Below are 26,281 nucleotides of genomic sequence, written 5' to 3'. Positions count from 1 at the left end.
TGGACAGACAGGGCGATCTAGGGAGAGGCGGACACTTTCATCTCCGTCCCAGGGCAGTTTGATGGGCTCTGAGCTGCTCCCAGGCCCTCCAGGGATCCCCTACACCACACTTTTCTGGATAAAAAATCCTTTAGGACCTGGCGGGTCTCTGCTTCTGCAAGCAGAACACATGGGTGGTAAGGAGCTGAAGGTCACCGGAATGGGCAAACGAAGGCAGAAGTCTCTTAGTTGGAGGCTTCAGGCTTGCTCAGTCCCTGGGGGATGTGATGGAGACACGTTTCCTACTCCCATCCCCACCCCCTCCCATTCTCTCTACTTCAGATCTTCTTTCAGAATTTTTATGAGGCTCCCATGAAGTTCTTCGATGAGATTATCTTAATCCAGGTGAGGAGCCAGGCAAGACGGGTTCACTTTTCTTGTCCCACCTCAATTCTGAAAAGTTCTTCACTCCCCTCCAGCCCCATCTGTAGAGATAGAGTCACATCGGATGGTCTTTCTGATCCCAAGGCAGCATCTCTGCCACCTTCTTCACCCTAGCAGCCAGACGCCAGCCCGATCCATCCATCCATCCATTTATTCGTTCATTCAATGAATGTTATGAAATGCCAACCGATAGGCCCTGAGCTTAGCTCCAAGGTGAACAAAGCAACCCTTTCCCATGTACCAGGATTTTCATGCCACCAAAGGACCCCTCAAACGTCCCTTCCAAATGAGACGTTCCATTCTCCGACCCCAGGGAGCCCAGTAACAATGAGGAACTTGTATTTATCAAATGCCTCCTATGTGTCCAGCACGGGGCTAGTGAGAGTAAGGCTTCTCCCTTGAAGAGTTCTTAGGAAACAGCCAAGACAGGATGCAGAGGAGAAAGCTGAGAGCAAGTTTGCTTTGTGGAGACCAACGGAATTGACCTCTCGGATCAAATTCCTCATCCTGAAAGTGGGACTAAAAATCTGAGCTTCTCAGGGCTCCTCTGAGAATTAAATGAGAAACACTACTTGGAAGTGTCAGTCATTAGGAAGTTGAGTCAGTCCTGGAGAGCCCAGATGTACCCTGCCGATTCCTCCCATGGGGTTTGGGAAATCGGGGTTGTAAATAACAAATCTTTCTGGGAACTCCCTGCAGGTGATGAATTCCTCAGTGATGAGATTCAACGCAGAGATCGGGAGATTCCAAGTGAGCACTGGATGGAGGAGGAGGTTTGGTGAAATAGTTACAGAGACCCACCCAGGGCTACTTGCCCCAGGCTAGGGAAAAGGACTTGGATTTTCATGCAGGAAGATCCAGTTGTTGATCCACCTACCCACTGGGTGATTTAGACAAGTTATTCGGAGCCTCTACTTGCTCATCTGTAAAATGGGGATAATAACATACTCAACCCACAGGATTTTTGTGAGGATTAAAGTATGTAACATTTATGAGAGTGCTGGGTTCCACCTTGATCCCCCCACACTTTGAATATTTATGGACACAGCTCACATCTCTGTCTCCAAAAAATGGAAACAGAGGATCCAAAAGGTCAACCAGTTGTTGGAAAACCTGGAGAAAGACTGCCCCTGAGGACAGAGTGAAAAGATTTGCTTTGGGAAAGATCCAGGTTGAGAAATGAGGAACGTTCACTCAATCATGAAGGGCTAACCAATAGGTAGGGTTGCCAGGTTAAATCCAGGAGGCCCTGGAAATTTTTAATCTTAAACAACAGGTACTTTTTAAATGTAAGTATGTCCCCAATATTTCATGGCTCTTCATGAAATATTGCTGGGGACCTACGTTTACCAAAAAAAAGGTCGTTATTTATCTGTAATCCTAATTTAAACTGGCATCTGTATTTTTATTTGCTAAATCTGGCAACTCTTGGGAAAGGGCCCTACCCTTGGGAAAGGCAAATTTAGGACAAGTCAAAGGAAGGTTTCTTTCTCACAACTTGTAATAAGCATGTGAGTTTTCATAACCTGCCCCTCCCCCAACTAACTCTCAAAGAAGCAGCACAGGCCTAGGAATTAAGAGATTCTAGAATGGTTGGGGATCTCTGAGTTGGGCAGATCTCCTGGAGTAGAAAATGGCAACCCACTCCAGTACTCTTGCCTGGAGAATCCCATGAACAACAGAGCCTGGTGGGCTACAGCCCATGGGGTTGCAAAAAGTCTGACATGACTGATTTAAAATTGATGGCCCGAAACTGCAATTGCTTTGTACCAACCTAAATATTTTGAATCCAATCTCAGACATATCATTTTACTTTAAAATATTTCACTACCTATTTCAAAAACATACAGACTTTATTAAGCATAATTAAATATAATGACAACATCTAAACACCTTTCTAATTCCTGGCTAGCACTAAATATCTAGTCAGTGTTCAAATATCCCTAATTGTCTCATGAATTCCTTCTACAGTTTATTCAAATCAGGATCCAAACCAAGTGCACATATTGCAGTTGATCAAAATGTATTTTTAGGTGTATTTTATTCAGTTGGTCCTGCACCCTAATTTTCTTTGCATTTCTTTTTCTTTTTTTACTATTTATTCAGCTGCCTTAGGTCTCAGTTTGGCACTCAGGATGTTCATTGTGTCATGCAAGCACTTTCAGAGTAGCTTGCAGACTCTAGTCATGATACGAGGGCTCAGTAATTGTGGCTCACGGGCTTGGTTACCCCACAGCACATGAGATCTTAGTTCCCCCACGAGGGATCGAACCTGTGTTCCCTGTATGGTAAGGTGGATTCTTAAGCACTGGACCACTCGGGAAGTCTGGTCGTTTATTTTTTGAAGCAACTGGATAGTTTGTTCTGCAGAGTTTTCCCTCAGTCTGGATTTTGCTGACTGTACCTCCAGCGGCTCACATCTCAGGATCCTCCGCCCAGGTATTTGCTATCTAGAGGCTGGATCAGACTTAGGTCAATTATTTGGCAAGATGACATCACCTACAGGCACAGAATGACTGCCGGTCTCTTTTTTTTGTTGTTAACAGCTATTGATGATCACTGCCTAGATCTATTGCCCATTAGAGGTGAATAAGTTTTGTTTTGGTTTGTTTTCTTCCAGCTTTATTGAGATATAATTGACATACAATGATATATAAACATTTTAAATGTATAATTTGATACATTTTCAAATATGTATTTGAAACCATTATCACAATCAAGATGATGAGCATAGCGACTTCCCCGGTGGTCCAGTGGTTAAGACTCTGCACTCCCACTGCAGGGAACACAGGTTAGATCCCTAGTCGGAGAGCTAGGATTCCACATGCTTCAAAAAACCAAAACCAAAACTGAAGCAGTGTTGTTACAAATTCAATAAAGACCTTAAAAATGGTCCACATCAAAACAAGCAAACAGAACATCTATCTCCCAGGGAAAGAGGAAAACCCATAGTCTGTTGGCCAGCTCCTCAACCATCCTCTTCCCCAGGATGGGATAAACACTTTCCTCCACAGGCGTAGGGAAGGACAAGGCTGTGTTTGTCAGCGTGCTGGTGGTGGTCAGGGTCCTTTCAACCCAAACCTCCTTACTTACTAGTTGTAAGACTTTGGGGTCTTGGCTCAAACTCAACATTTGCCTCTGTAGAGTGGAGATTACAGTGGGTCAACTTCCAGGTTGCTGTAAAGATGAAAGGAGCCAGGGCAGGACAAGTCCATGAGAGCCGACTCATTGGAAAAGACCCTGATGCTGGGAAAGACTGAGGGCAAGAGGAGAAGGGGCGGCAGAGGATGAGATGGTTAGATAGCTTCACTGCCTCAATGGACATGAGTTTGAGCAAACTTCGGGAGATAGTGAAGGACCCGGAAGCCTGGCGTGCTGCAGTTCATGGGGTCACAAACAGTCAGACACGACTTAGCAATGCGACAACAACAAAGTACATGAATTGTCATCAAGCTGGTTGGTTGTTACAAATATTGGCTGGAGACCCTAACTAGTCCTTTCTCTACTCCTGTGTTTTCAGACAGATATTGGGTTCATCTACAACTGTCCAGGTAGGTAACCATTGGTGGAAATGTGAGCGTCTTCTGAGAAAAAGCAGTCAGGTGCTGAAATCATCTCAAAATTCCTGTGTACTCAACATGGGGGACGGGGAGAGGGTGTGAGTTATTTTCTGTACTTGACAACATTTGACTGTACTTTATAGCTTTTGCTTAATGATACTGTACTTTATGGTTTCCCCAATGGTTCATCGGGTAAAGAATCCGCCTGCCAATGCAGGAGATGCAGGTTTGATCCCTGGGTTGGGAAGATTCCCTGGAGTAGGAAATGGCTTCCCACTCCAGTATTCTTGCCTGGAAAATCACATGGACAGAGGAGCCTGGCGGGCTACAGTCCATGGCGTTGCAAAGAGTCGGACACGACTGAATGACTAAGCACAAAGAAGTGAGTCCCATTTCCCTCTGCCCCTGGGTGGAAACCAGAATATATGAGACACTTTTCCACACAGCTGCCCCCACTACAGAAGCAAAGACTGGTTCCAGGGGAGATGGGGGGACCTGGAGGCTGGTCTCCCACGGGCCCTCTGCCTCTCCAGGTCACACACTCCTGAGGAAATGGCTTGGCCTCTGCCAGCCAAACGAACGCAACAGTGGTGTGAGAGGCTACCTGAAAGTCACCATCTGTGCCCTCGGTGTGGGAGACCAGGCACCGGTGAGGCTGCCCCCCACACCTCAGGAGCACTTGTTAGCCTGGCTGCTTCCGTGGGTGACCACCCCCAGCCCGCAAGCAGCCACCGCTCTTCACAGGCTTTCCCTGTTCACTGTGTCGCTTCCAGGCTGCCCATCCCCACCCCAACCAACCAGCCGAATCTGGTGGCCTGTGACCTCCTTGTGACTCTCTCCAGGTCGACCAAAAACTGATCTATAGGGTTGACGACACGGACACCCGGATCTTCAAGTCGTCGGTGGTGCCCATCAGCATAGCCTACCTTCAGTTCTTCATCTACTGCGCCGAGGACCTCCACCTCAGTCAGTCGGGGCAGGGGCGGGAGTAGCCCTGAGCTTCCCTACGGGGGACCACCTTGGTTTCACATAGGGCTCCCCAGTTCCATTTTGACCTTAAGACTTGGGGTGGGGGGAGGGGGAGGCTGAAACCCACCGAGAATGGTTTTATGAAGGCGCCTTTAAAATGGGCCACGCGCCCCTGACCTGTCCTTAATGCCCATAGTCAAGGTTCCCTGTGCCAGCCCCCACCCCGGTTGTGTGCCAGGACACACAGTGGCACAGGGGAACAGAGTGAAAGTGGGAGGGGTCTGCCCAGGGGGCATAAAACCAAATTATGACGGAGGGTCTTCATTAGGAGGTCCTGTCTCTACTCCATCTCCTCCTCCTGAAAAAATAATGCTGCCACAGAAATCTTTTAACTTCTTATTCTTAGAGAAACACTACTCTGTGAGTCCTATGTTGGAGGTGGAACTAATTGGGGAAAAGGTAAGCATAAAAACGGTCTGAAGCTTAGAGACATTGGCACCTAGAAAAAAATAGCATGGAGCAAAGGACTGGGTCGGAGGCCAGGACCCCAGGAGTCATATCCCATTTATGAGTGATGAGACTCCATGGGACCAGGGAGGGTCTCTGTGAAGGTGGAGGCCGTGGCTTAGTCGGCCCGTTTCCCAGAGCTGTGCCTAGTGCCTTGAGGGGAGAAGATGCCCACCGAAAACCAAACATCGAAATGCACAGATGAGTGGACCAGTGAATGAGACAAGTCCGCAAGTGCACACCACTGAAACTGTCACTGAGCCCTTAAACCTCAGTCTCTGCATCTAGACATGGAGGTTCTGGGCGAGAGTAACGTTCCCTGAAGCTCTCTGAGCACATGCTGATGGATGTCATGGGCAAAAAAAAAAGGACCCTGTGTTGCAATTTGGGGAATTCTGGGCTGAAATTAAGTAGATTTGTCTCAAGATTCATCGAGCATCATTTCTACCATATCTTACCTATTAGAAGAAGTCATTAAATCTAGCCCAGACAAACGGGGAGGGAGATAGTGTCCACCTTTTGAAGGGGAGCATACCAAAGAGCGTGTGGACATATTTTAAGAGCACCACACTGAGTACTTATTTCCCAGTGAGTGGTTTGGTACTCTGGAAGTAGGTGAGATACTGTTGGGTGGGAGAGGCACACGTATTTTCAGAAATGTTAATATTTCTATATTTTTCTTAGAGTGTATGAAAAAGTTTAACCAGTCCAATTAACCCTTGATTTTACCAACATGATTGCTTGGAATAAGGCTAGGGTTAAAAATAAAGTCAAGTGATACTTTGAAAAGGAGTATGCCATCAGAATCATTGTTGCTGACTATTTGTTGGGATTTTAGAATTTCTCTAACAAAAGTAACATGTTTGCATTCATGTAATAGAGTTAGTAACCCTCTATTTCAGAGAAGGCAATGGCACCCCACTTCAGTACTCTTGCCTGGAAAATCCCATGGACGGAAGAGCCTGGTAGGCTGCTGTCCATGGGGTCGTGACGAGTTGGACACGACTGAGCGACTTCACTTTGACTTTTCACTTTCATGCATTGGAGAAGGAAATGGCAACCCACTCCAGTGTTCTTGCCTGGAGAATCCCAGGGACAGGGGAGCCTGGTGGGCTTCCATCTATGGGGTCGCACAGAGTCGGACACGACTGAAATGACTTAGCAGCAGCAGCAACCCTCTATTTAAAAGTTAAATCAATTGAAAGCTGATTTGAGGGAAAATATGAAGGAGTCTGGATCTAGATAGCTACTCAAAGGACTGAAGTTGTAGCTGATGAGAAGTTGTCAAAGGGTCTTTGGACCAGGGACTCCCATGACCAGCTCTGTGCTGCAGACAGGGTCCACCCGTAGGCTGGACCAGAAGGCCTGGGAGGTGAGGCCAGTGGAGGGAGGCTGGACTGATATTTCTTTGGGATATTCCCAGCTCAAGACACATGTGCAGACCCAAACCGAGAGCCCGATATGGAACCAGATCCTGACCTTCCGGATTCAGGTATTGCTTTTTCATCACGCTTTCTCTTCCTCACCCCCCACAAACAGAAGGGGTCTTTGTAAGGGGCGTGTGATGGAAGTTAGGGGTGGGAGGGGGCAGGGGGTTCTGCTTTATAGGGAGCATGAGGAAGCCCGGGACATATTACAGTGAACTTTACTTGAAGTGAATGGGGGGAGTTCCCTGGTGGTCCAGTGGTAAGGACTCCACACTTTCACTGCTGATGGTCTGGGTTCGATCCTTCATCAGGGAATGAAGATCCTGCAAGTGCAAGCTGTGCTGTGAAGCCAAAAAAAAAGGGAAACCAATAAATGACCTAGATGATTTCAACTAGTGATCAAGTTCAGGTTAGAAAAAAAGTGAAATGAATGGGCCCTAAGACTAAACTTTCCAGAGAGCTTAAACATGCCCTTTCACTTAAAAAAAAAAAAAAAACACTTTCAAGACCCATTTTAAATTGTACTATGCATTTTCTTATCTTGTAAGCAAAGTGCCCTGAATATAGTTGTATCTCTTTGTTGACGGCTTTAGAGGCGCTGCAAGAGCATAGTTATGTACTGGGCTATGTGCAGCGTGGGGCTGTTTGTGACTATATTAAATGGTGTCAACATGGAGGGGCTTTTAGTCTGATTTCTACAGCTTTCCAGTCCTTCTCAGTCACCTGTCAGCAGTGTGCATGCCAGTTTTCTCCAAGCCCTGTGAGAGCTTTGACTGACTTTTGACTCCGTGCCAGGCTTGTAAAAACTGTGTGTAAAATAAGAGTCAGCAATCTGAGAGAGGACTTGAGCACTCTCGTGTGAGGGTGTAGAACTTTGTGTGGCACTCGTTTGGCTGCCCAGAGAGCGTTTCACTGTCCTTTAACCTTACATTGGAAAAGACCCTGATGCTGGGAAGGATTGCAGGCAGGAGGAGAGAGGGTGGCAGAGGGAACCTGGTGTGCTGCAGTCCATGGGGTTGCAAAGAGCTGGACACCACTTAGCAACTTGACACCACCACCACCACCAACATATCTTACATTTGTGTGATGTGAAATTAGCAAAGGAGATCCCCTCTTTCTTTCTGTGGACCCTTCTCCCTGCTTCTCCCAGAAACGTCTCCATCTACTTCTCTGTGAGTCAGCATTTTTAACTGTTTCTCTTCATCCCTACCTTCTTGGGTGATTTTCTAGACTCTTAAAGAAGGACCTAGTCCTTTCCGCGCCCTTGCTCTCTCCCCCTGTGCTGGCTATGATGAGGCTCAGGACAGGAATCCTCGGATGCTCTGTGGATGCTCAGGCCTTGGATGTCCTCGCTCATGTTCAGCTTCCTCCAGGCTTGGAAAACAGTGGAGGAGGGGCAGGCCCCCCCATCCCTGAAAAAGGCCTTCCATGTTTGAAGATGTCCAAACATCCCCAGACTCTTACCCATTTCCTGTAGATGCAGTCTCTCTCTAGAGCTGGGGCTGTTTGGGGGGCGGCCTGACTGTTGCAGGCAGTTCAGTCACTAAGTTATGTCCAACTCTTTGCAGCCCCATAGACTGTAGCCCACCAGGTTCCTCTCTCCATGGGTTCTCCAGGCAAGAATATTGGAGTGGGCTGCCATGCCCCTCCTCCAGGGGATCTTCCTGACCCAGAGATTGAACCTGGTCTCCTGCATTGCAGCCAGTCTCCTGCATGGCAGGTGAATTCTTTACCAACTGGACCACCAGAGAAGCCCTTCTGCCTGTTGCCAGCCTTCTGGACCTCCCTGTGAAGTGGCAGGATGACCACCTGCACAGTCAGTGGCATCTGAGACCAACTGGTCAGGGCCCGAGCAAGACAGGCTGCAGGGGGCACTGCTGACAATGGTCTGTGCCAGTTAGCAGTTCAGGGGCCCCCAGACAGGAGGGGAATCAAAACAAAGAACTGGGAAAGGGGAAGAGAATTCTCAAAGATGGATGAAAATATGGTTCCACCAATTTGTAGGGTTTGGTGCTTTGGAAGACCTGGGTGCCCAAGGGCCCCCCTCTCTCCACTTCCAGTGTCCTTCCTTAAGCAGGGTGATCTCATGGCTTACTAAATAGCTGCTCGGTGGGAAAGCCCTTTCTTTTTATATGTATTTTAATATATTTATTTATTTGTCCACACTGGGTCTTCGTTGTGGCATGTGGGCTCTAGTACCCTGACCAGGGGTTGAACCCGGGCCCCCTGCATTGGGAGCAGAGAGTCATAGCCACTGGACCACCAGGGAATTCCATGGAAAGTCCTTTATTTCCCCTGCTCCCCTGACCTCAGCCGCTATGGCAAGGGGCAGAGGACAAGGGGAGTGGAGAACAGAGGACCCCCAGCCATGCCCCATGAACAGGGGATGTGTGAGGATGGAGGGCCCACCAGGCTCAGCTAGTGGAGCTGAAATCAACCATGTGTCAGAAGCTTGGGTTCCATCCTGGTTCTGTCCCTCTCTGGGCCTCAGTCCCCCTCAGTCAAGAAGGATGGTCACACCTCGCTGGGTTATGGCAGATGGGCAGGGCTCTGCATGGTGCACAGGAACTTCAGGACCTTGGCCTCTCTGTGCCTCTGTGTTCCTGTCTGAAAATGGGAATGATTACAGCTCCTGGCTTCTGGAGTTGTTGGGGGTAGGGGTAAGGGTCACTGAGTTGATCCACATAGACTTTCAGGGCAGTCTGGGGACAATGGAAACCCTCCCCAGAGTGGCAGCTATTGTTACTCTCTGAAGAGACAGATGTCCTGCTGTTTAGAGATGAACTGCCAGGGAATTCTGTGCTGGTCCATCAGCTGGGACTCTGTGCTCTCACTGCTTCGGGCCCTGGGTTCAATCCCTGGTTGGGGAACTAAGATCTGACAAGCCACCCTGAGTGGCCAAAAAACTTTTTTTTTTAATTTAAATAGTAAATAAAGGTTAACTGCTAAATGTGAGGAAGTCTTTTGAGGCCTGCAACATCCCCGTGAGAGGCTTGGTAAACCTGCCTCCAGACTGAAGGGCCATGTAAGGACTGCAGTCATGGACTCCACGGTTGGGTAGACCCACATCTCGTGGCTCCTGGAGCTGATGCAATGAGGGACCATTTTTAAGAATGGGAATATAAAATGATCATGGGACATAGTCTGAGGCCTTCCCCAGGCCCTGGCAAAGGGCCTACACAGTGGAGAGCCCCCAGCTAAAGGTCCATAAGCCTCAGTGGTCCCTCTGGGCTCACTGGTAACAGAGCCAAACCTTGACCCAGACTCAGGACTTCCCAACTGCTCCCAGTCTCAGCAAAGACCAGGCCATCTGGGCAGGCACCCACTGCCCCTCTCACTTGCCCTTTGCAGCTTCCCTGCCTCTCCAGCTACATCAAGTTCAGAGTCTTGGACTGGTGAGCAACTGGGTGGAGGCTGGAAGACATACCAGGGAGGAGGAAATCAGAACCGGGCTGGGGACTCTACCTGCAGGGTGTGTTTCTCTCCAGCCCCAGGAACAGGTGCAATGATGAGATCGGGACGGTCAGCCTGTCCCTCAACCAGATCTCGTCCACTGGAGCTGAAATAGAAGGCAAGCAAGCCCCCTGTGCCCTGCCTCCTGCACCTCTCCCACCCGAGCCCGCCCTCTCTCACCCCTTTCCCCTTGCAGGAATGTACTCTGGCTTCCTACCCTGCTTTGGCCCCAGCTTCTTGACTCTCCGTGGGGGTAAAAAGGCCCCTTTCAGGATGAAGGAAGAAGACCCTGTAAGCTTCTTATGTCAGCTCTAGGGAATAGTGGAGGTGAAATCAACCATGTGTCAGGCACCAGGGCCTGGGAGATGCCTGGGGAGGCCCAGGCCCTGGTTTCTGTCCATGACACTCCAGGAGAGGACTTGAAGCCTATACACAAAGGGCCACAGAAGCCCGAGGCATGTGCTGTGACCCAAGAAAGGAGCAGATGGAGTGCTCTGGGCATTCACTAAGGAAGGGGCATTGAGACGAGACCCCAGGTAAGAGATTGGGCAGGGGGAAAGGTCATGGCAGCAAAAGAAACAGCACAGGTAAATGTGGAAGAGCACTGGGTTATTCAACACTGGTGACAAGGGGGGTGGGATGGATTGGGATTTTGAGATTGATGTATATACATTGCCATGTATGAGATAGGTAACTAATGAGACCCTACTATATAGCACAGGGAACTCTACCCAGTGCTTTGTGGTGACCTAAATGGAGAGGAAATCCAAAAAAGGGGGGCTATATAGTTTGCCTACAGCATAAACTAACACAATATTGTAAAGCAACCATCCTCCAGTAAAAATTAAAAAAAGAGAGAGAGGATGGCAGTAAACACCAGAAAGCCAATGGGCAAAAGAAGAGAATGGGGCTGGGAAGGCCTCTGAGTGAGGAAGAGCCTCAGAAACCAGGACCTCAATGCCTTTAGGAGCCTCTCCCACACTCACTCCATCTCTCATCTCTGCTGCTCTTTCCTGGGCCTCATTGGTTTCTACCACAGTCTGGCCTCCCTGATGGGAACAGGGCCATGGTAGCCTCTAATTGGGAAGGCCAAGGAAGCATTCTAATTGGCCTTCCTAGGTCATGTGTGCTCCCCTTGGACCAATCACTGTTGCCAAGGGGGCAGGGCTTGTCCTGATTGGCCAGCCTGGGATAATTTAATAGTTACCACAGTCCCTTCCAAGCAGAAAGGGTTTACAGGACCAGGGCAATTTTGGTGGGCCTGGAGATAGAATGAATGAAGAGGAAGAGGAGGCCTCAGGTGTGGAAGAGGGCTCAGGGCCCAGAGGTTTCCAGGCATGGCCAGGACTGGAGTTTCTGGAATTCCTCCCTGGGACTGTGATCAGCCCAAGGCAGAAAGTTACAGAACAACTCTGTCTTTGCTACAGAGGTTTCAGGAAAGACTTTTCCTGCTTTTTTCTCTCATTCCTTTTCCTACTGTTTTCCTTCCTATTACCATAGAATATTCCCAACATTGTCAAGGATGGTTTAGCTTATCGAGGCCGGGTCTTCCTGGAGTTAATCACCCACATCAAATCCCGTCAAGAAGCTAAGATGAAGGATCTCTCCCTAGATGTGATCAGCGTAGAGGTAACCACAGGAGACAGGTAACCCAGGAAGAGAGACCCCTTCTGCCTGTCTCTAGTCTCCTCTGGGTCCCATCTCTGACATTGCAAGAAGCCCTGGGTCAGGAGTGGAATGCTCTTTTTGAATGTATGGGATGTTTCCTCAATCCAGCTGAGTCTTTTTTAAACAAATTTTTTGATGTGGACCATTTTTAAAGTGTTTATTGAATTTGTATAATATTACTTCTGTTTTACATTTTGATGTGTTGGCCACAAGGCATGTGGGATCTTAGCTCCCGCTCAGGGGTTGAACCCACACCCCCTGCATGGGAAGGGGAGGTCTTAACCACTGGACCACCAGGGAAGTCCCTCCACCTGAGTCTTTACTAAGCCCCAGTGGGGGCTTCCTGCTGTGCCAAATCCCAGGAGGTCAATGGACCCAGTAAAGACAAGGTTTAGATTTAACAGACATGCAATCTAGTTAAGGAGAAATGATGTTCTAAGGAGTCTGCATTTCTTCCTGAAGGCCAAGGAGGACCACTGAGGCAGGAAGGGACAGGAGGAGCCATGTCAGAAATAGATTTGTTGTTCTTTAGTCGCTAAGTTGTATCTGACTCTTTGTGACCCCATGGACTGCAGCATGCCAGGCTTCCCTGTCCATCACTATCTTCTGGGGTTTGCTCAGACTCATGTCCATTGAATCGGTGATGCCACCCAACCATCTCATCCTCTGTCACCCCCTTCTCCTCCTGCCCTCAGTCTTTCCCAGCATCAGAGTCTTTTCCAATGAGCTGGCTCTTCCCATCAGGTGGCCAAAGTACTGGAGCTTCAGCTTCAGCATCAGTCCTTTCAAGGAATATTCAGGATTGATTTCCTTTAGAATTGGCTGGTAGTCCTTGTAGTCCAAGAGACTCTCGAGAGTCTTCTCCAACACCACATTTCAAAAGCATCAGTTCTTTGGAGCTCAACCTTGTTTATGGTCCAACTCTCACATCTGTACATGACTACTGGAAAAACCATAGCTTTAAATGAAAGTAAAATTGGGCCACCCACTTACTCAGGAGACATGGGGACACAGTCACAGGGGAGGAGAGCTGGAGAGGAGAGAGCAGAGACCCTTTGGAAACAATGGTCAAAGTCACTGACCAACAGGAAAAAGAAGTGAGGCCAACGCCCATCTTCTGCCTCAGGTTGGGAGGTGGGGGTCAGACATGGGCTCCCTGAAGGGAGAGCAGGTCTAGGGAGATGATTGTGGACTTAAAGAAATATTCACAACCTAAAAGTTGAGAGTTATATTTTATTCAGTGGAATTTTTAGGACTTCAGGCCCTGGAGGCAGCATCTCAACCCTGAGAGAACTGCTCTGAGGAGGCAAGAGGGGAGCCAGGTCATGTAGAAGTATTACAACAAAGAGCAGGTAGTCTGAACATCAAAAGATCATTGTTAAAGGAAAACCAGACATCTCAAGTTAAGGAATTTAGGTATTTTCTATGTATGGGAAGATGCAAGAGTCTGGCCTCATTCCTTTGATATGCACCTCACCTGTCTGCGGCCGGTATCCGTGTTTTCACATCCTGAGTTTCCTCAGGGTTCACCATGGGGAATGGCTGCAGTCTGATGGCTGCTAGATGGCAGATAGTCTTTCCTTCCTGAGTTCCCTCAGGGCTCACCAGCTCACTGTCAGGGGTGGCAATTGCTAATGACTGTGATGTGTTTTGTTTACCAATATGGCAGGAAATATTCCATTTATCATGATGAATCCCATCTTTGACCCGTGCTTGTGAGACACCCACGGGGACCAGTCCCTAAGCCTGCTAGATAGAGACATTTGTCATCAGCACACCAGGATCTACCCAAGATTATGGAGGAATTGCCCTGGGAGTGTAGATGGAATGAAAGGAGAAGGGACCTGAGGTTGGATCCCATTGAGAATCACAGCCTATGAGATTGCAGGGAGAAGGAGGGGGGTTGCAGGGAGATGGAGAAGGAGCTGGCAAAGGGGAACACTGGGGCAGCCTCTGGAGGGGAGAGTTGCAGAAAGGAGAGAGCAGAACAGTCTGAATGTGGCAGACAGAAAAGCTGAGGACCCAAAAGTGTGTGCTGGTAATGAGGAAGGCACCAGTAGCCTTGGGTCAGGAGAGAAGCCGAAGGCGGGAGGGAGAAGTTATTTATGGTGCATAGAGGCAAGTCTAGAGAAAGTTGGCTGCAGGGACTTCCCTGGCAGTCCAGTGGTTAGGGCTCCGTGCTTCCACTGCAGGAGGCATGGTTCGATTTCTGGTCCTGATCGGGGAACTAAAATCTTGCGTGCCATGCAGCACCACCAAAAAAATAAAACTTGGCTGCAAAGTCAAAGGAGACAAGATCAGGTCCTAGATAAATAGGGGCTCAGAGGAGAGAGGGAGGGTTATTTATTAAGGCAGGAGAGATTTGAGTTAGTGAACAGAATGGGAGAATGCAAAAGTAGGGCAGTGGTTGGCAACAGAAATGAGAGAGGGGCTCATGTGACAGACAGAGGACCTGAGAAGATGGGTTCATGGTAGTGGGATGGGGCTTGAGAAAAGCCAAGAGCAGATGTGCACGTGTATGCACCCTCTACCACACAGTCCCGCCCACACTCAGTCTCATCCAAGGGAGGTGTTTAGACCAGAAGAAGAGGGGTGGGGCAGGCCAATTCAGAGCCTAGACGGACCAGGAGAAGACCTTCCTGCCTGGCTTCAGGAAGAGAAGACCAGGGCTGGCTGGGTGGAGGGGCCAGGTGATAGAAGTCATGGGAGGAACTTCCCTTGATCAGCCACGTGAGTTGGAGTCAAGGCAGAATTTTGAGAGAGGGCAGGAGTTCAGGGATGGCCTGGCTCACACTGAATGAAAGAAACCGGGCACCTCATGCTTGCCTCCCTGCCTGTCTCTATAGCTTTGTTCATCCCTTGACTCATGCTGGGGATGTTGGGGTTATTGTTTTAGAAGCACCAGAACCGACAGAAGTATGGGCTGTGCGTCATCTTCCTTTCCTGCACCATGATGCCTGACTTTAAGGACCTGATCCAATTTGAAGTCAGCATTGGTCACTATGGAAACAAGATGGACCTGAGTTACAAGCCTCTCGTCTCAACCACACAGTACAGCCCAGCGATATACGATGGTAAGAGTCAGATCCAACTGAAGGGTAGAGAGAAACCACTGTATATCGGGCTCTGGGTTGGCCCTTTTAAGGTTTTCAGCCCAAGGGACATTCACAGACATTGTTAACCCACATTAGATGTGAGGAAAGTGAGCTTCGGGGAGGTAAAGTCACCTGTCAAACATTGCACAGCTGGTAGGTGGTGGATCCATGACAAGAGCTGCAACTGGGTTTTGACTTCAAGCCCTTCTCTACCATGCTTTCCACACCACAGCTTCTCAATCCCATCTTCTCTCCTGCTACTCTGAACCACCCTCATCCAGCCATGCATGGATCAGTTGTATGGTGTGTGAATTGTATTTCCCCCAAAAGAGGTGCCCACCTTCTATCTATCCATGAATCCACTTATCCGTGCATTCATCCACTCAACTACCAACCATCCACTGTCCCGAATACCCAACCAACCACCCATCCGCCCACCCATCTTTTCATCTAATATATGCTCACTGGACTTTTATTGGGCACTATAAGGTTCCCAAAGTGTGGTCCCTGGGCCAGCAGCATCACCTGGGAACTGATAGAAATGCACATTCTTGGCCTCACCCCAGATCTACAGAATCTGAAAACAGAACAGCAATCTGGGTTTCAACAAGTTGTCCAGGTAAGGGGCGGCATGCTAAAGTTTGAGGACCATGGCTCTAGACACTATCTCATCTTTGTCAGCTTCACCCTCTTATCATGCGAGAGCTTTTCTGTGCATCCCACTTGTCTGCCTGTTTTTTTAATAACAGCTGTTTTGGGGGAAATACAATTCACACACCATACAATTAATCCACGCAAAGTATACAGTTCAACAGTTTTTAGTATTCACAGAATTGCGCTATGATCACTGTGATTAGTTTTACAACATTTTTATCAGTCCAAAAAAGAAACCCTGTACCCAATAGCAGTCATTTGCTATTTCTCCTCTAATTCCCCAACCTTAGGCAACCACTAATCTACTTCCTGTCTTATGTGTGTCCAGCTGTTTGCGACCCCATGGACTGTAGCCTCTGTCCATGGAATTCTCCAGGCAAAAATACTGGAGTGTGTAGCGATTCCCCTTCTCCAGGAGATCTTCCCCACCCAGAGATCAAACCTGGGTCTCCCACATTGCAGGAAGATTCTTTACCATCTGAGCCACATGGGAAGCCCCTCCTCTGGTGCTTCCTATTCTGGACATTTCATATACATAGAATCAATGTATGGTCCTTGATAACTGCTGCTTTCATTTAGCATAATGCTCTCAGTTCAGTGCAGTTCAGTCGCTCAGTCGTGTCCGACTCTTTGCGACCCCATGAATCGCAGCACGCCAGTCCTCCCTGTCCATCACCAACTCCCGGAGTTCACTCAGACTCACGTCCATCGAGTCAGTGATGCCATCCAGCCATCTCATCCTCTGTTGTCCCCTTCTCCTCCTGCCCCCAATCCCTTCCAGCATCAGGGTCTTTTCCAATGAATCACCTCTTCGCATGAGGTGGCCAAAGTATTGGAGTTTCAGCTTTAGCATCAGACTTTCCAATGAACACCCAGGACTGATCTCCTTTAGAAGGGACTGGTTGGATCTCCTTGCAGTCCAAGGGACTCTCAAGAGTCTTCTCCAACACCACAGTTCAAAAGCATTAATTCTTCGGTGCTCAGCTTTCTTCACAGTCCAACTTTCACATCCATACATGACCACTGGAAAAACCATAGCCTTGGCTAGACGGACCTTTGTTAGCAAAGTAATGTCTCTGCTTTTCAATATGCTATCTAGGTTGGTCATAACTACACGTTTTTAAATTATGAAATATATACAAAAGTATATTAAATGCATATGTGTAGTTTAAAATAAATAATAAAATATGTACCCGTGAAGTCATCACCCAGATTAAAAGGCAGAAAATTTTCTTAGAAAGGAAGAAAATTATCTCAGCATCTTAGAAGTGCTCTGTATGCTCTTCCCAGATCCACTTACCCAAGAAATAACCACAACCCTGAGTCTCATGATAATCACATCCTTGCTTTCCTTCATTATTTTTACCACCTATGCATGCTACCTTAAAGAGCATACTGTTTTTGCATTTTTATATACATGGAAACTTTCAGTCTGTATTCATCTGTTTTGCATTTTTTCTCAATATTAAATTTTTATATTGGTATGTATAAATGAAGTTCATTTTCATATCTGTGTATATTCCATTGTAAGATTATGCCACAAATTATGTGGTATATGTAGACATTGAGGTTTTATCTTTTTTCTACAATAATAATGTTGCTGTGAACATTCTTGTACGTATCTGTCGGTCACAAGTGTAAGACTTCCTCTAAATTATATACCCAGGAGTGGAAGAGAAATTCAAAGCAAAAGTAATTATATCCAATTACACTCTAATCAGCGTGGCATGAGAGTTCTTATTACTCTGTGTTCTCACCAGGACTTGACCTTGCCTAGCCTTTTCATTCCTGCCAGTCTGGTGGGCATGTTACAAGATCTTGATTTACAATTTCCTGATTATAGATGGAGGTTGAGCAGCTTTTCGTATGTTTACACACATTTGTCTTTCCTCATCTGTAAAAAGTCTATCGAGATCTTTTATCTATTATCCTCAGTTGTCCAACTCTTTGTGACCCCGCGGACTATATAATCCATGGAATTCTCTAGGCCAGAATACTGGAGTGGGTAGCCTTTCCCTTCTCCAGGGCATCTTCCCCACCCAGGGATCGAAGCCAGATGTCCTGCATTGCAGGCGGATTCTTTACCAGCTGAGCCACCAGGGAAGCCCAACTATTAGCTATTGGCTCTATTTTTCTTATTGATTTTTATGTTATTTTTTCTGGGAATAATCTTTTGTCAGATGTGAGTATGTTCTAAATATCTTCTCTAAGTTTGAAGCTTTTCATTCTCTTAATGGTGGCTTTATATTTTTTATTGAGGTATTATGAAATATAAGATGCACAGACTTTCAGTGAGTTGGATGAATTTGGGCTCATTCAAGTTCATTTGGGTTTTTCTGTAACATCTTATGGAAAAACTCAAACTTTTTGACCAGCCCAATACATCCACATACACATCATGGACAGAAATTTCCATCATCCCACAGAACTGCCACGGGCCTTTTTCCAGTTAATCTCCCCAACTGCTGGGGGCAATCAATGCTTTGCTTTCTATCACTATAGACTTGTTTTGCTTGTTCTGCAACTTCATGTAAATGAGATCATACAGATGGTACCCTTTCTTTTCCTTATAGCTTCTTTAGCTCAGCCTAGTATTTTAGGTGGTGGCTCAGTGGAAAAGAATCCGCCTGGCGATGCAGGAGATGCAGGTTCCATCCCTAGTCTGGGAAGATCTCCTGGAAGAGGAGATGGCTACCCACTCCAGTATTCTTGCCTGAGAAATCCCATGGACAGAGAGCCTAGCGGGCTACAGTCCGTGGGGTCACAAGAGAGTCGGACACTACTCAGCGACTAAAACACAGCAACAAGTGTTTTAAATATTCATCTGTGTGGTTGCCTATATCATATTTGGCTCCTTTTTATATCTGATAGCATTCTGTTGTATGACTATGACAGTTTATCCATTCCCCTGTTTATGGACATCTGGATTGATTCGAGTTTTGGAGTATTATGAGCAAAGCTGCTGTGAACATTCTGGTACAGGTCTTTTGGTGGAAATGAGCTTGCACTTCTCTTGGGTAAATAGCTAGCAATGGAATTGGTTTTAAGATACCTAACATTTTCCCCACGTGGTTGTAGCATTTTACACGCTCACAGCAATGTGTTCTCTTGTTCAAAGTCCTTGTCAACCTTTGGTATGGTCAGCCTTTACCATTTGAAACATTCTGATGGGTGTGAAATTGTACCTGATTGTAATTTTTATTTTTTTGGCCACTCTAAGTGGCTTGTGGGATCTTAGTTTTCTGACTAGGGGTGGGACTTGGCCCCTGCAGTGGAAGCACCCCTAATCACTGGACCACCAGAGAATTCCCCTTCATTTTAATTTCCATTTCTCTAATCACTAATAATACTAAGCATCTGTTTATGCTCACATATCTTTCTTTAGTGAAGGGACTGTTCAGGTTTTTGCCTATCTTTCATTGTTTGTCTTTTTATAAAAAGACGGGAGTCTGTCTTTACATTGCAGGAGTTCTTTTACAAGGATACAATTCCTTTGTCAGATAGGTTCTGCTAATATTTTCTTCCTCTCTGTGGTTTATTTATTTCTTATTGTGGCCAGGTATCTTGCTGCTGCTGCTGCTGCTAAGTCGCTTCAGTCGTGTCCGACTGTGCAACCCCATAGACTGCAGCCCACAAGGCTCCCCTGTCCCTGGGATTCTCCAGGCAAGAACACTGGAGTGGGTTGCCATTTCCTTCTCCAATGCATGAAAGTGAAAAGTGAAAGGGAAGTCGCTCACTTGTGTCCGACTCTTAGCGACCCCATGGACTACAGCCTACCAGGCTCCTCCATCCATGGGATTTTCCAGGCAAGAGTACTGGAGTGGGGTGCCATTGCCTTCTCCGGGCCAGGTATCTTACTGTGGCTTTAATTTGAATTTCCTTAACATCAAATGATACTGAGCATCTTTTCATATGCTCTTAGCCATTCATGTGTCTTCTTTGTTTATACATTTAATTCAAGTCTTTGCCCATTTTTTCAGTTGGGTTGTTTATCTTGAGTTGTAAGAGTCCTTTATATGTTCTGGATACTTTATCAGATATAGGATTTGCAAAAAGTCTGTGGCTTGTCTTTTCATTTTTTTAATGGTATCTTTGGAACTGCAAACATTTTCAACTGACTGAAGTTCAGTTTCTTTTTTTTCTTTCATGGTATCATATCTAAGAACTCTGCCCAACTCAAGGTCATAAAGATTTTCTACCTTTTCTTCTAAAAATTTTACAGTTTTAATTCTTACATTGAGCTGTATGGTTCTTATTTTGGCCATGGCACAACATATGGGATCTTAGTTCCCTGATCAGGGATCGAACCCTGACTCCTGCAGTGGAATTGCAGAGTCTTAACCACTGGACCCCCAGGGAAGGTCCCTATGGTTCCTTTTGAATTATCAATAATTTTCATATGAGTATTCAGTTTTTCAATCATCATTTGTTAAAAAGATTATCCTTTTTCCAGGTGGGTTTTCTTAAATTGTGTTTTTAAATATTCTGTTCCATTGTTCAGGTTTTCTGCTATTGGGGCTCCACTTATGGGCTTAACAATTCTCCTTACTTTTCTTCTGTATCTGTCATTTTCTCCCTGATCCTTTTCGGCTCTTTATTTCTATCTTATTTTGGTCATTTTTCTTTTTTTAATGTCTACTTTTATTTATTTGGCTGCGCTGGGATTTAGTTGCAGCATATAGGATTTCCAGTCTTCATTGAGGTATGCTGAATCTTTAATTGTGGCATGTGAGGTCTAGTTCCCTGGCCAGGGATCGAACCCTGGGCCCCCGACACTGGGAGCACAGAGTATTAGCCCCTGGGCCACCAGGGAGGTCCCCGGTTGCCTTCTTCTTTCTTTGCCTCTTGCTGGATTGTCTGCTGAGTCTGATCCCTGTTGGGCTTCCTTTCGTGCCGTCTCCCTTCCTATAATGTTTTTGTTTTCTCTTCTGTTCCTTTTCTGAGTTTTGCCAGCTCACACATCCTCGTCTGAGTCCTGAGTTCGCTCCGGGGGTGTGTTTTAGCTGCACTCTGCCCCCATCTAGCCGTGGCTCCCGCTGTGTGTCTTGTCACTCACCCCCCATCCCCAGGTGACTTCCGTCACCCTTCAACCCTCGCAGCTCCTCAGGCACTCACAGCTGACTCTGGCAGCCCTTATGTGTATTTTGAGCCTGCAGACTGTATCTATCTCCTTGTTTTGCTGAAAATGGAGTTATTTCCCTTCTCCTTGTTGCTTTTGTATGCTATCCAAGAGCAGCAGAAGAAAATTGCCATCTTGTGTCGGCTCGCTCACATCTGAGAGCCCCAGTCCTGGATCTCTGTTTATTTATCATTCCTGTGAGTCACACTCAGTGAGAGGGTCTGAAACTGGTGTCCTGCCAACAATTCAGGAAAATTATAAGATACTTGCTCTTTGAAAATGACCTCTTACCCTTCTCTCTTCTAGCTCCTTCTCAAATTTACTCTGTCCTCTGTGGAACTTCTCATGCTGTTCCACACGTTTGTAAATCTTCCTTCTGTATTTTTCATCTCTCTGGGCTGCATTCTGCATAATCTCTTCCAGATCTTTTAGGAAAAGCCATAGGTAACTATTCTATTAAAAAACTTTTGGCAGCTCCCTCTCTCTCTCCCACATCATCCTTCTCCATAGCATTTTCCACCACTGACACACTGGATTTTATATATTTTGTCTTTTTTGATCCCAGTGTTTTTTTTTTTTTTTTATAATTCTTGAATAGACTTCTGATTCAAATATAACACATCTATGGAAAAGTACACAAACCAAAGTATTCAGCTCAATGAATTATTGCAAAGCAAACATAGCCACATAACAACATTCAGACCATGAAACAAAATCCCAACATCCCAGGGGCCCCTTGAACCTGCCACCCTCCAACCCACACCAAGGGCTGCTGTCCTCCTAACTGACAATTAGTTGTCTGGTTTTTAACTTTTTATTTTTTAACTTTTCTTTCGTTTTCTTTTAATTTCTGGATTTAAAAAGTGATCTATGTATTTGGCTGTGTCGGGTCTTTGTTGAGAAGCGTGGGATCTTTCGTTGTGGTGCACGGACTCTCTAGTTGCTCCGAGTTGTGTGCGATCTTAATTCCTCCTCCAGGGATCAAACCCAAGTCCCCTGCATTGCAAGGCAGGTTCTTAACCACTGGCCCACAGGGAAATCCCCAACATAGCTTTACAGGGGACACAATTCAACCTATGTCACAGGGGTGTCCTCCTAGACTGCCCACCTCAGACAGTGCTCGACTGTCTCTCCTGACCTCTGGGCCCTGGCAGTTGTTACAGAGAACAGCCAGTTCTCCAAGATTTTCCAGAAACTCAGAGGACAAATGTCCACTTTACTTCCACTTGCCTCACAGACTTTCTGCTTTGACCTTATTTTCGGTTTCCTGTGGATTTTATTTCAACTCAGCAAAATGTCTCAGAAAAAGAATGCCATGTGTTTCATCTAGCTTTCCCTGCCCTTGTTGCAATAAGAATCATGGCCGGGGGCCCAGTCTGCCAGGCTTTTGACCATGCCTGCCCCTCCACACCCCTCCTCGGCACAAGCAGGCCCTTTATCTCAGGTGTCTGCCCACCCTAACCAAACTCTGGGTCTCTGAACCCAGGGCCCACTCCTCCTCTGCCCCGACACCCAGAAGGAAGACCCCACCTCAAGGCAGACCCGGGCCTTGGCATCTCGCCTGAGTTAGGGGCACAGGCTCTGGAACTGAATGCCTGCATCACACCACCTGGCTGAGCCATTGCAGGGAAACCACTTCCCATCACTAGCTTGGGTTTTCCCACCTGTGAACTGGGGACTTTGTGACCCGAGTGAGACGGAGCACTGTGAGGGCCCCGTTAGGCCAGCTATGCTCATCAAAGCATATCCGTCCTGAACGGGCCCACAGCCTACCCTCCAGCGGGAGGGGTCCGGTTGGGATGCTTTAGCAGATCACCCCCTAGAGGAATGGAGTGGCCCAGGGAAGGTCCTCTGAGAGTGGACACGGTGAGGGGTGTCCCTCAGACACCCCCTCCCCACACACGTGGCTCTGTGTTTCAGGGAACATCTACCATTACGTGCCCTGGTACAACACCAAGCCCGTCGTGGCCGTGACCTCCTTTTGGGAGGACGTTGGCTTCCGAATGAACTGCCTCAACCTCCTCCAATTCACGCGGGATCGCCTGGTGAGTCGTGTGGGCAGGGGCGTGAGGGGGGCCGGGGAGGCCCCCTGGTGTTTTGTTTTTTTAATTTGTCTACACCGGGTCTTTGGTTGTGGCATGCGAACTGTTAGTTGCCACATATGGGATCTAGTTCCCTGATCAAGGATGGGACCCGGGCCACCTGCCTCGGGAGCACGGAGTCTTAGCCACTGGACCACTGGGGAAGTCCCAGGACCCAGGCCATTGACGGGAGACTTGGGGAAAGGAGCCGCAGCCTTAGGAATCTGGTCACTCAGCTCTCTCATGCATTCCACACCAGTTGAGGTGCCAGACACAAGCACCGAAGACACGAGGATGTGTAGACACAGTCTTCACCAGCAGGGAAGTCGGACGTGCGATAGTTAGGGCACAGAGTGGCAGGGCTGCGGTGGAGATTCAGGTGCTAAGAGCCACAGGGGCAGAGAGACTCAGGTGGGACGGGTGAGATGAAGAGAGGAGAGTCAGAGGAGCTGCTGGAAAAGGAGATGACATTTGAGCAGAGTCTTGCTGGGGTCAGTGATCGGGGTGCAGAGAAAGGAACACTGGGCAAAGCCATAGTGTTAGGAAGTTCGTGGGTGGCTGGGGTGTGGAGGTGATGAGGAAATAAGACCAGCGGAGCTGGGAAGGGTCAGATCACAAAAAGTCTTAGGTGTGTGTTGAGGGGGGAAGCCACCGAGCAGTTTTAGGCAGCAGAGCCCCCCTGGTTCCCCCACCTTAGATGTGACTTTCTCGCACCAACAGAAGGGAAGCCTGAGGTCAAGACCCTGTGACCCCTCCCCTGTGACCCATGGTCCTGGTACATCCTGGCTTCTTCCTGCCACCCATTTTTTTCTGTAGGGTAGTTGGGAGGGAATCCTAGCCTTCAGTGGTATGTGACAGCTTTGGATATGGACATCTCCAGGTTACCCCTCCGTTCAGTTCAGTTCAGTTGCTCAGTCATGTCCGACTCTGCAACCCCATGGACTGCAGCACGCCAGGCTTCCCTGTCCATCACCAACTCAAAGGTCCCTAAGCCCTGGCTGAAAGCATCCTAGGCCAATCAGCCTGTCCCAGGGGAGCCCCACACTCACATACTGCTTCTCTCCTGCTGGGCAGAAGGCCAACCTGGACACCCTGAAGTCCATGAGGAATCCGAGGGACCCAGCTCTGCTTCCCCAGTGGGAGAAACTGCTGAGGGAGCTGGTGGAGGACTGCAAGTAGGGGCAGGGGGCACCTACCCCTGGGGCTAGGGCTGAGCTAGATCAAGTCTACACAAGGTCTGGGGTGCAGACCAGACCCTAGAGAACAACTACCCTACCGCCTCCCTCCCGCACCCCTACCTCCACAGGAAACATAAGCTCAGATCTCTCTCCAAACAACAGAGCTGCTTCTCTGCCATTCAGGGACCCTCCAAAGAGAGGAGAGGTCCTGACTTCTCCTCTCATCACTGCCCCCTCTACATCCACGCCTGATGATCTTATCAAACCAAGCTTCTCTCCATTGTCCAGACAAGCCCTGCACGTCCCAGCCCACACCTTCTCCTCCATCACTCCTCGCCACAAGAAGAGCCCTTGTAAGGCCTCTCTTGGGCCTGCAGCCCACTTAGATCCCCTCCTCCCCGGGTTTGGTTGGCCCCCCTCTCACAGCTCACACCTCTGTCCACGAGGAGGTCCTGAGCACGGGCCTGGCACACCGCGGGGGCTGGGAGGACCGGAGCAGGAGGTATGAGAAGCCAGGGCCAGACCCACAGTGAGCGTGCTTCCTGAGGAGGGCAGGCAGGGCTCCCTACCACTCGCCAGGCTTGCACTCTGTGTCTGCAGGCCTGTCCACCAGGTCGACCAGCTGTTCCGGCCAACTTGGTCTCAGAGGACCAGTCAGCTGGGCCAACCAGTAGGGCAAGCTCTCCGGTCCAGGGAGGACACTGAGGCTGGGTGGGTGGGGAGCAGGTGAGATGGGACGGAGACCAGCCCCCGCTCCCCCGGTCCTGGCCACAGGCGGCCGCTGCCCTGCATGACCAGTCAGCCCAAAGCCACCGACCTGGACAAGAACAGGTGGAAGCTCCGCCGCCTCCTTCTGCAGGAACTGGCCCAGAAGGCCAAGCAGGCGCCCCCCAGGGACATGGTGGCCACTGCAGAGGGCTGGCTGTACCGCCTCAACGCTGTGCTCCCCGAGGTGGGTGCTAGACGCTCCGGCCGGGAGCAGGCCCTGGTGCCAGCTCCTCAGGCGGGCCTGACGCTCTCGCGCCCGCAGCCGCAGATGAACCTCCCGGACGTGATGATCTGGCTGATGGCCCGGGAGCAGCGGGCGGCCTATGCTCAGGTGCCTGCCCACAGCATCCTGTTCTCCCCACATGGGGCCCGGCACTCCGGCAGGTTCTGCGGGAAGACACAGACCCTATTCCTGCAGGTGGGGAGGCTGGGGGTCCTCAGGGGAGGAGAGGGCACGGGACACCCCAAGGGAGAAGCCCTGAGCCCCCCACCCCCATCCTGGGGAGCCCCCATGAGCCTCTGGAGGGCATGCCCATTTCCTCTCTGCCAGGCCCTTTCCCAGGAGAAATGGAGTTTACACAAAGGGAGGCGGGAGCCTGGGGCCATCGGCATGGAGCCGATGCCAAGTCCATGCCCATCATAAATGTTCCTCAAGTTTGTCCCCTCCATCGTCCTCAAGCCTCACTTGGTCCTGTCCCTGTTCCCTCTCCCCTGGTCCATGATTGGCTGCTATCTACATATTTAATGCCTTTAAGGTTTGGGCTCCAGCCCTTCCTATCAGATGCAATCCATAAATAAGGCTGACTGAACACAAGTCTCCAGTCCTGAAGACAGTCCTAACCTCCAGGCTTCCCCCTCCCGCCCCCGGCAAGGCAGTTTCTCAAAGACTCCCTGGCTCCCCATTGCCCTTCCCGCTGTCATGGAAGGCTCCGTCCCAACGGTGTCCATCTGAGTCCTTATCTTACAAGAACACTGAGACTTGAATCCTGGTTCTGTGGCTCACTGGCTTGTGTGAGTTGGGGCCGACTGTGTCCGGCCTCAGCCTGCTCCTCTGTGAAATGGGCTGGTGATGAAGGTACTCATTCTGTAGTGGTGTGTGAGCATCAGAGCATACGTGACATGTGTGGTGCTTAGCACAGTGCCTGGCACATCACACAGCAAGCGTCATCATCAGCGTCACCATCAGCACCACCACTCCCCAGAGCACTTCCAGGCTCCCTAGTGGCCCTGCTCCTCCACACTCCTGCACCCCACAGCCTGCACAAGACTCTGTTATGCTCGTCACCCAACTCAGTGTGAAGCCCCTGCTCCCGGGGCTTAGGGTGAAGGGGCAGGTGTGTGTGCCCCTCCCTAACCCATGCCCCTGCCCCCGGGGGACC

General features: G+C 48.7%; 1 protein-coding gene across 1 annotated transcript in view; it reads left to right on the top strand.

The window, feature by feature from the left end:
* The window catches only part of FER1L5 (fer-1 like family member 5), a 53,887-nt gene that overhangs the window by 8,496 nt on the left and 19,110 nt on the right, over nt 1–26,281 (top strand). The window contains exons 8-22 of the mRNA XM_086328161.1: nt 322–384; nt 1,123–1,173; nt 3,944–3,974; nt 4,517–4,632; nt 4,826–4,949; nt 5,359–5,411; nt 6,883–6,951; nt 10,238–10,281; nt 10,375–10,630; nt 11,840–11,968; nt 14,904–15,081; nt 22,796–22,920; nt 24,031–24,131; nt 24,909–25,086; nt 25,165–25,320. Of these exons, the coding sequence (XP_086184287.1) occupies nt 322–384; nt 1,123–1,173; nt 3,944–3,974; nt 4,517–4,632; nt 4,826–4,949; nt 5,359–5,411; nt 6,883–6,951; nt 10,238–10,281; nt 10,375–10,630; nt 11,840–11,968; nt 14,904–15,081; nt 22,796–22,920; nt 24,031–24,131; nt 24,909–25,086; nt 25,165–25,320 (1,674 nt within the window). The remainder of the gene's footprint in view (nt 1–321; nt 385–1,122; nt 1,174–3,943; nt 3,975–4,516; nt 4,633–4,825; nt 4,950–5,358; nt 5,412–6,882; nt 6,952–10,237; nt 10,282–10,374; nt 10,631–11,839; nt 11,969–14,903; nt 15,082–22,795; nt 22,921–24,030; nt 24,132–24,908; nt 25,087–25,164; nt 25,321–26,281) is intronic.

This window comes from Bos grunniens, chromosome 11, assembly GCF_055505025.1.
Source record: "Bos grunniens cultivar Pamir isolate PY7600 chromosome 11, Bosgru_T2T1.0, whole genome shotgun sequence".
NCBI lineage: Eukaryota > Metazoa > Chordata > Mammalia > Artiodactyla > Bovidae > Bos > Bos grunniens.
Note: the sequence above shows the minus strand (reverse complement) of the source record. Positions and strands in the feature narration are given on the sequence as shown.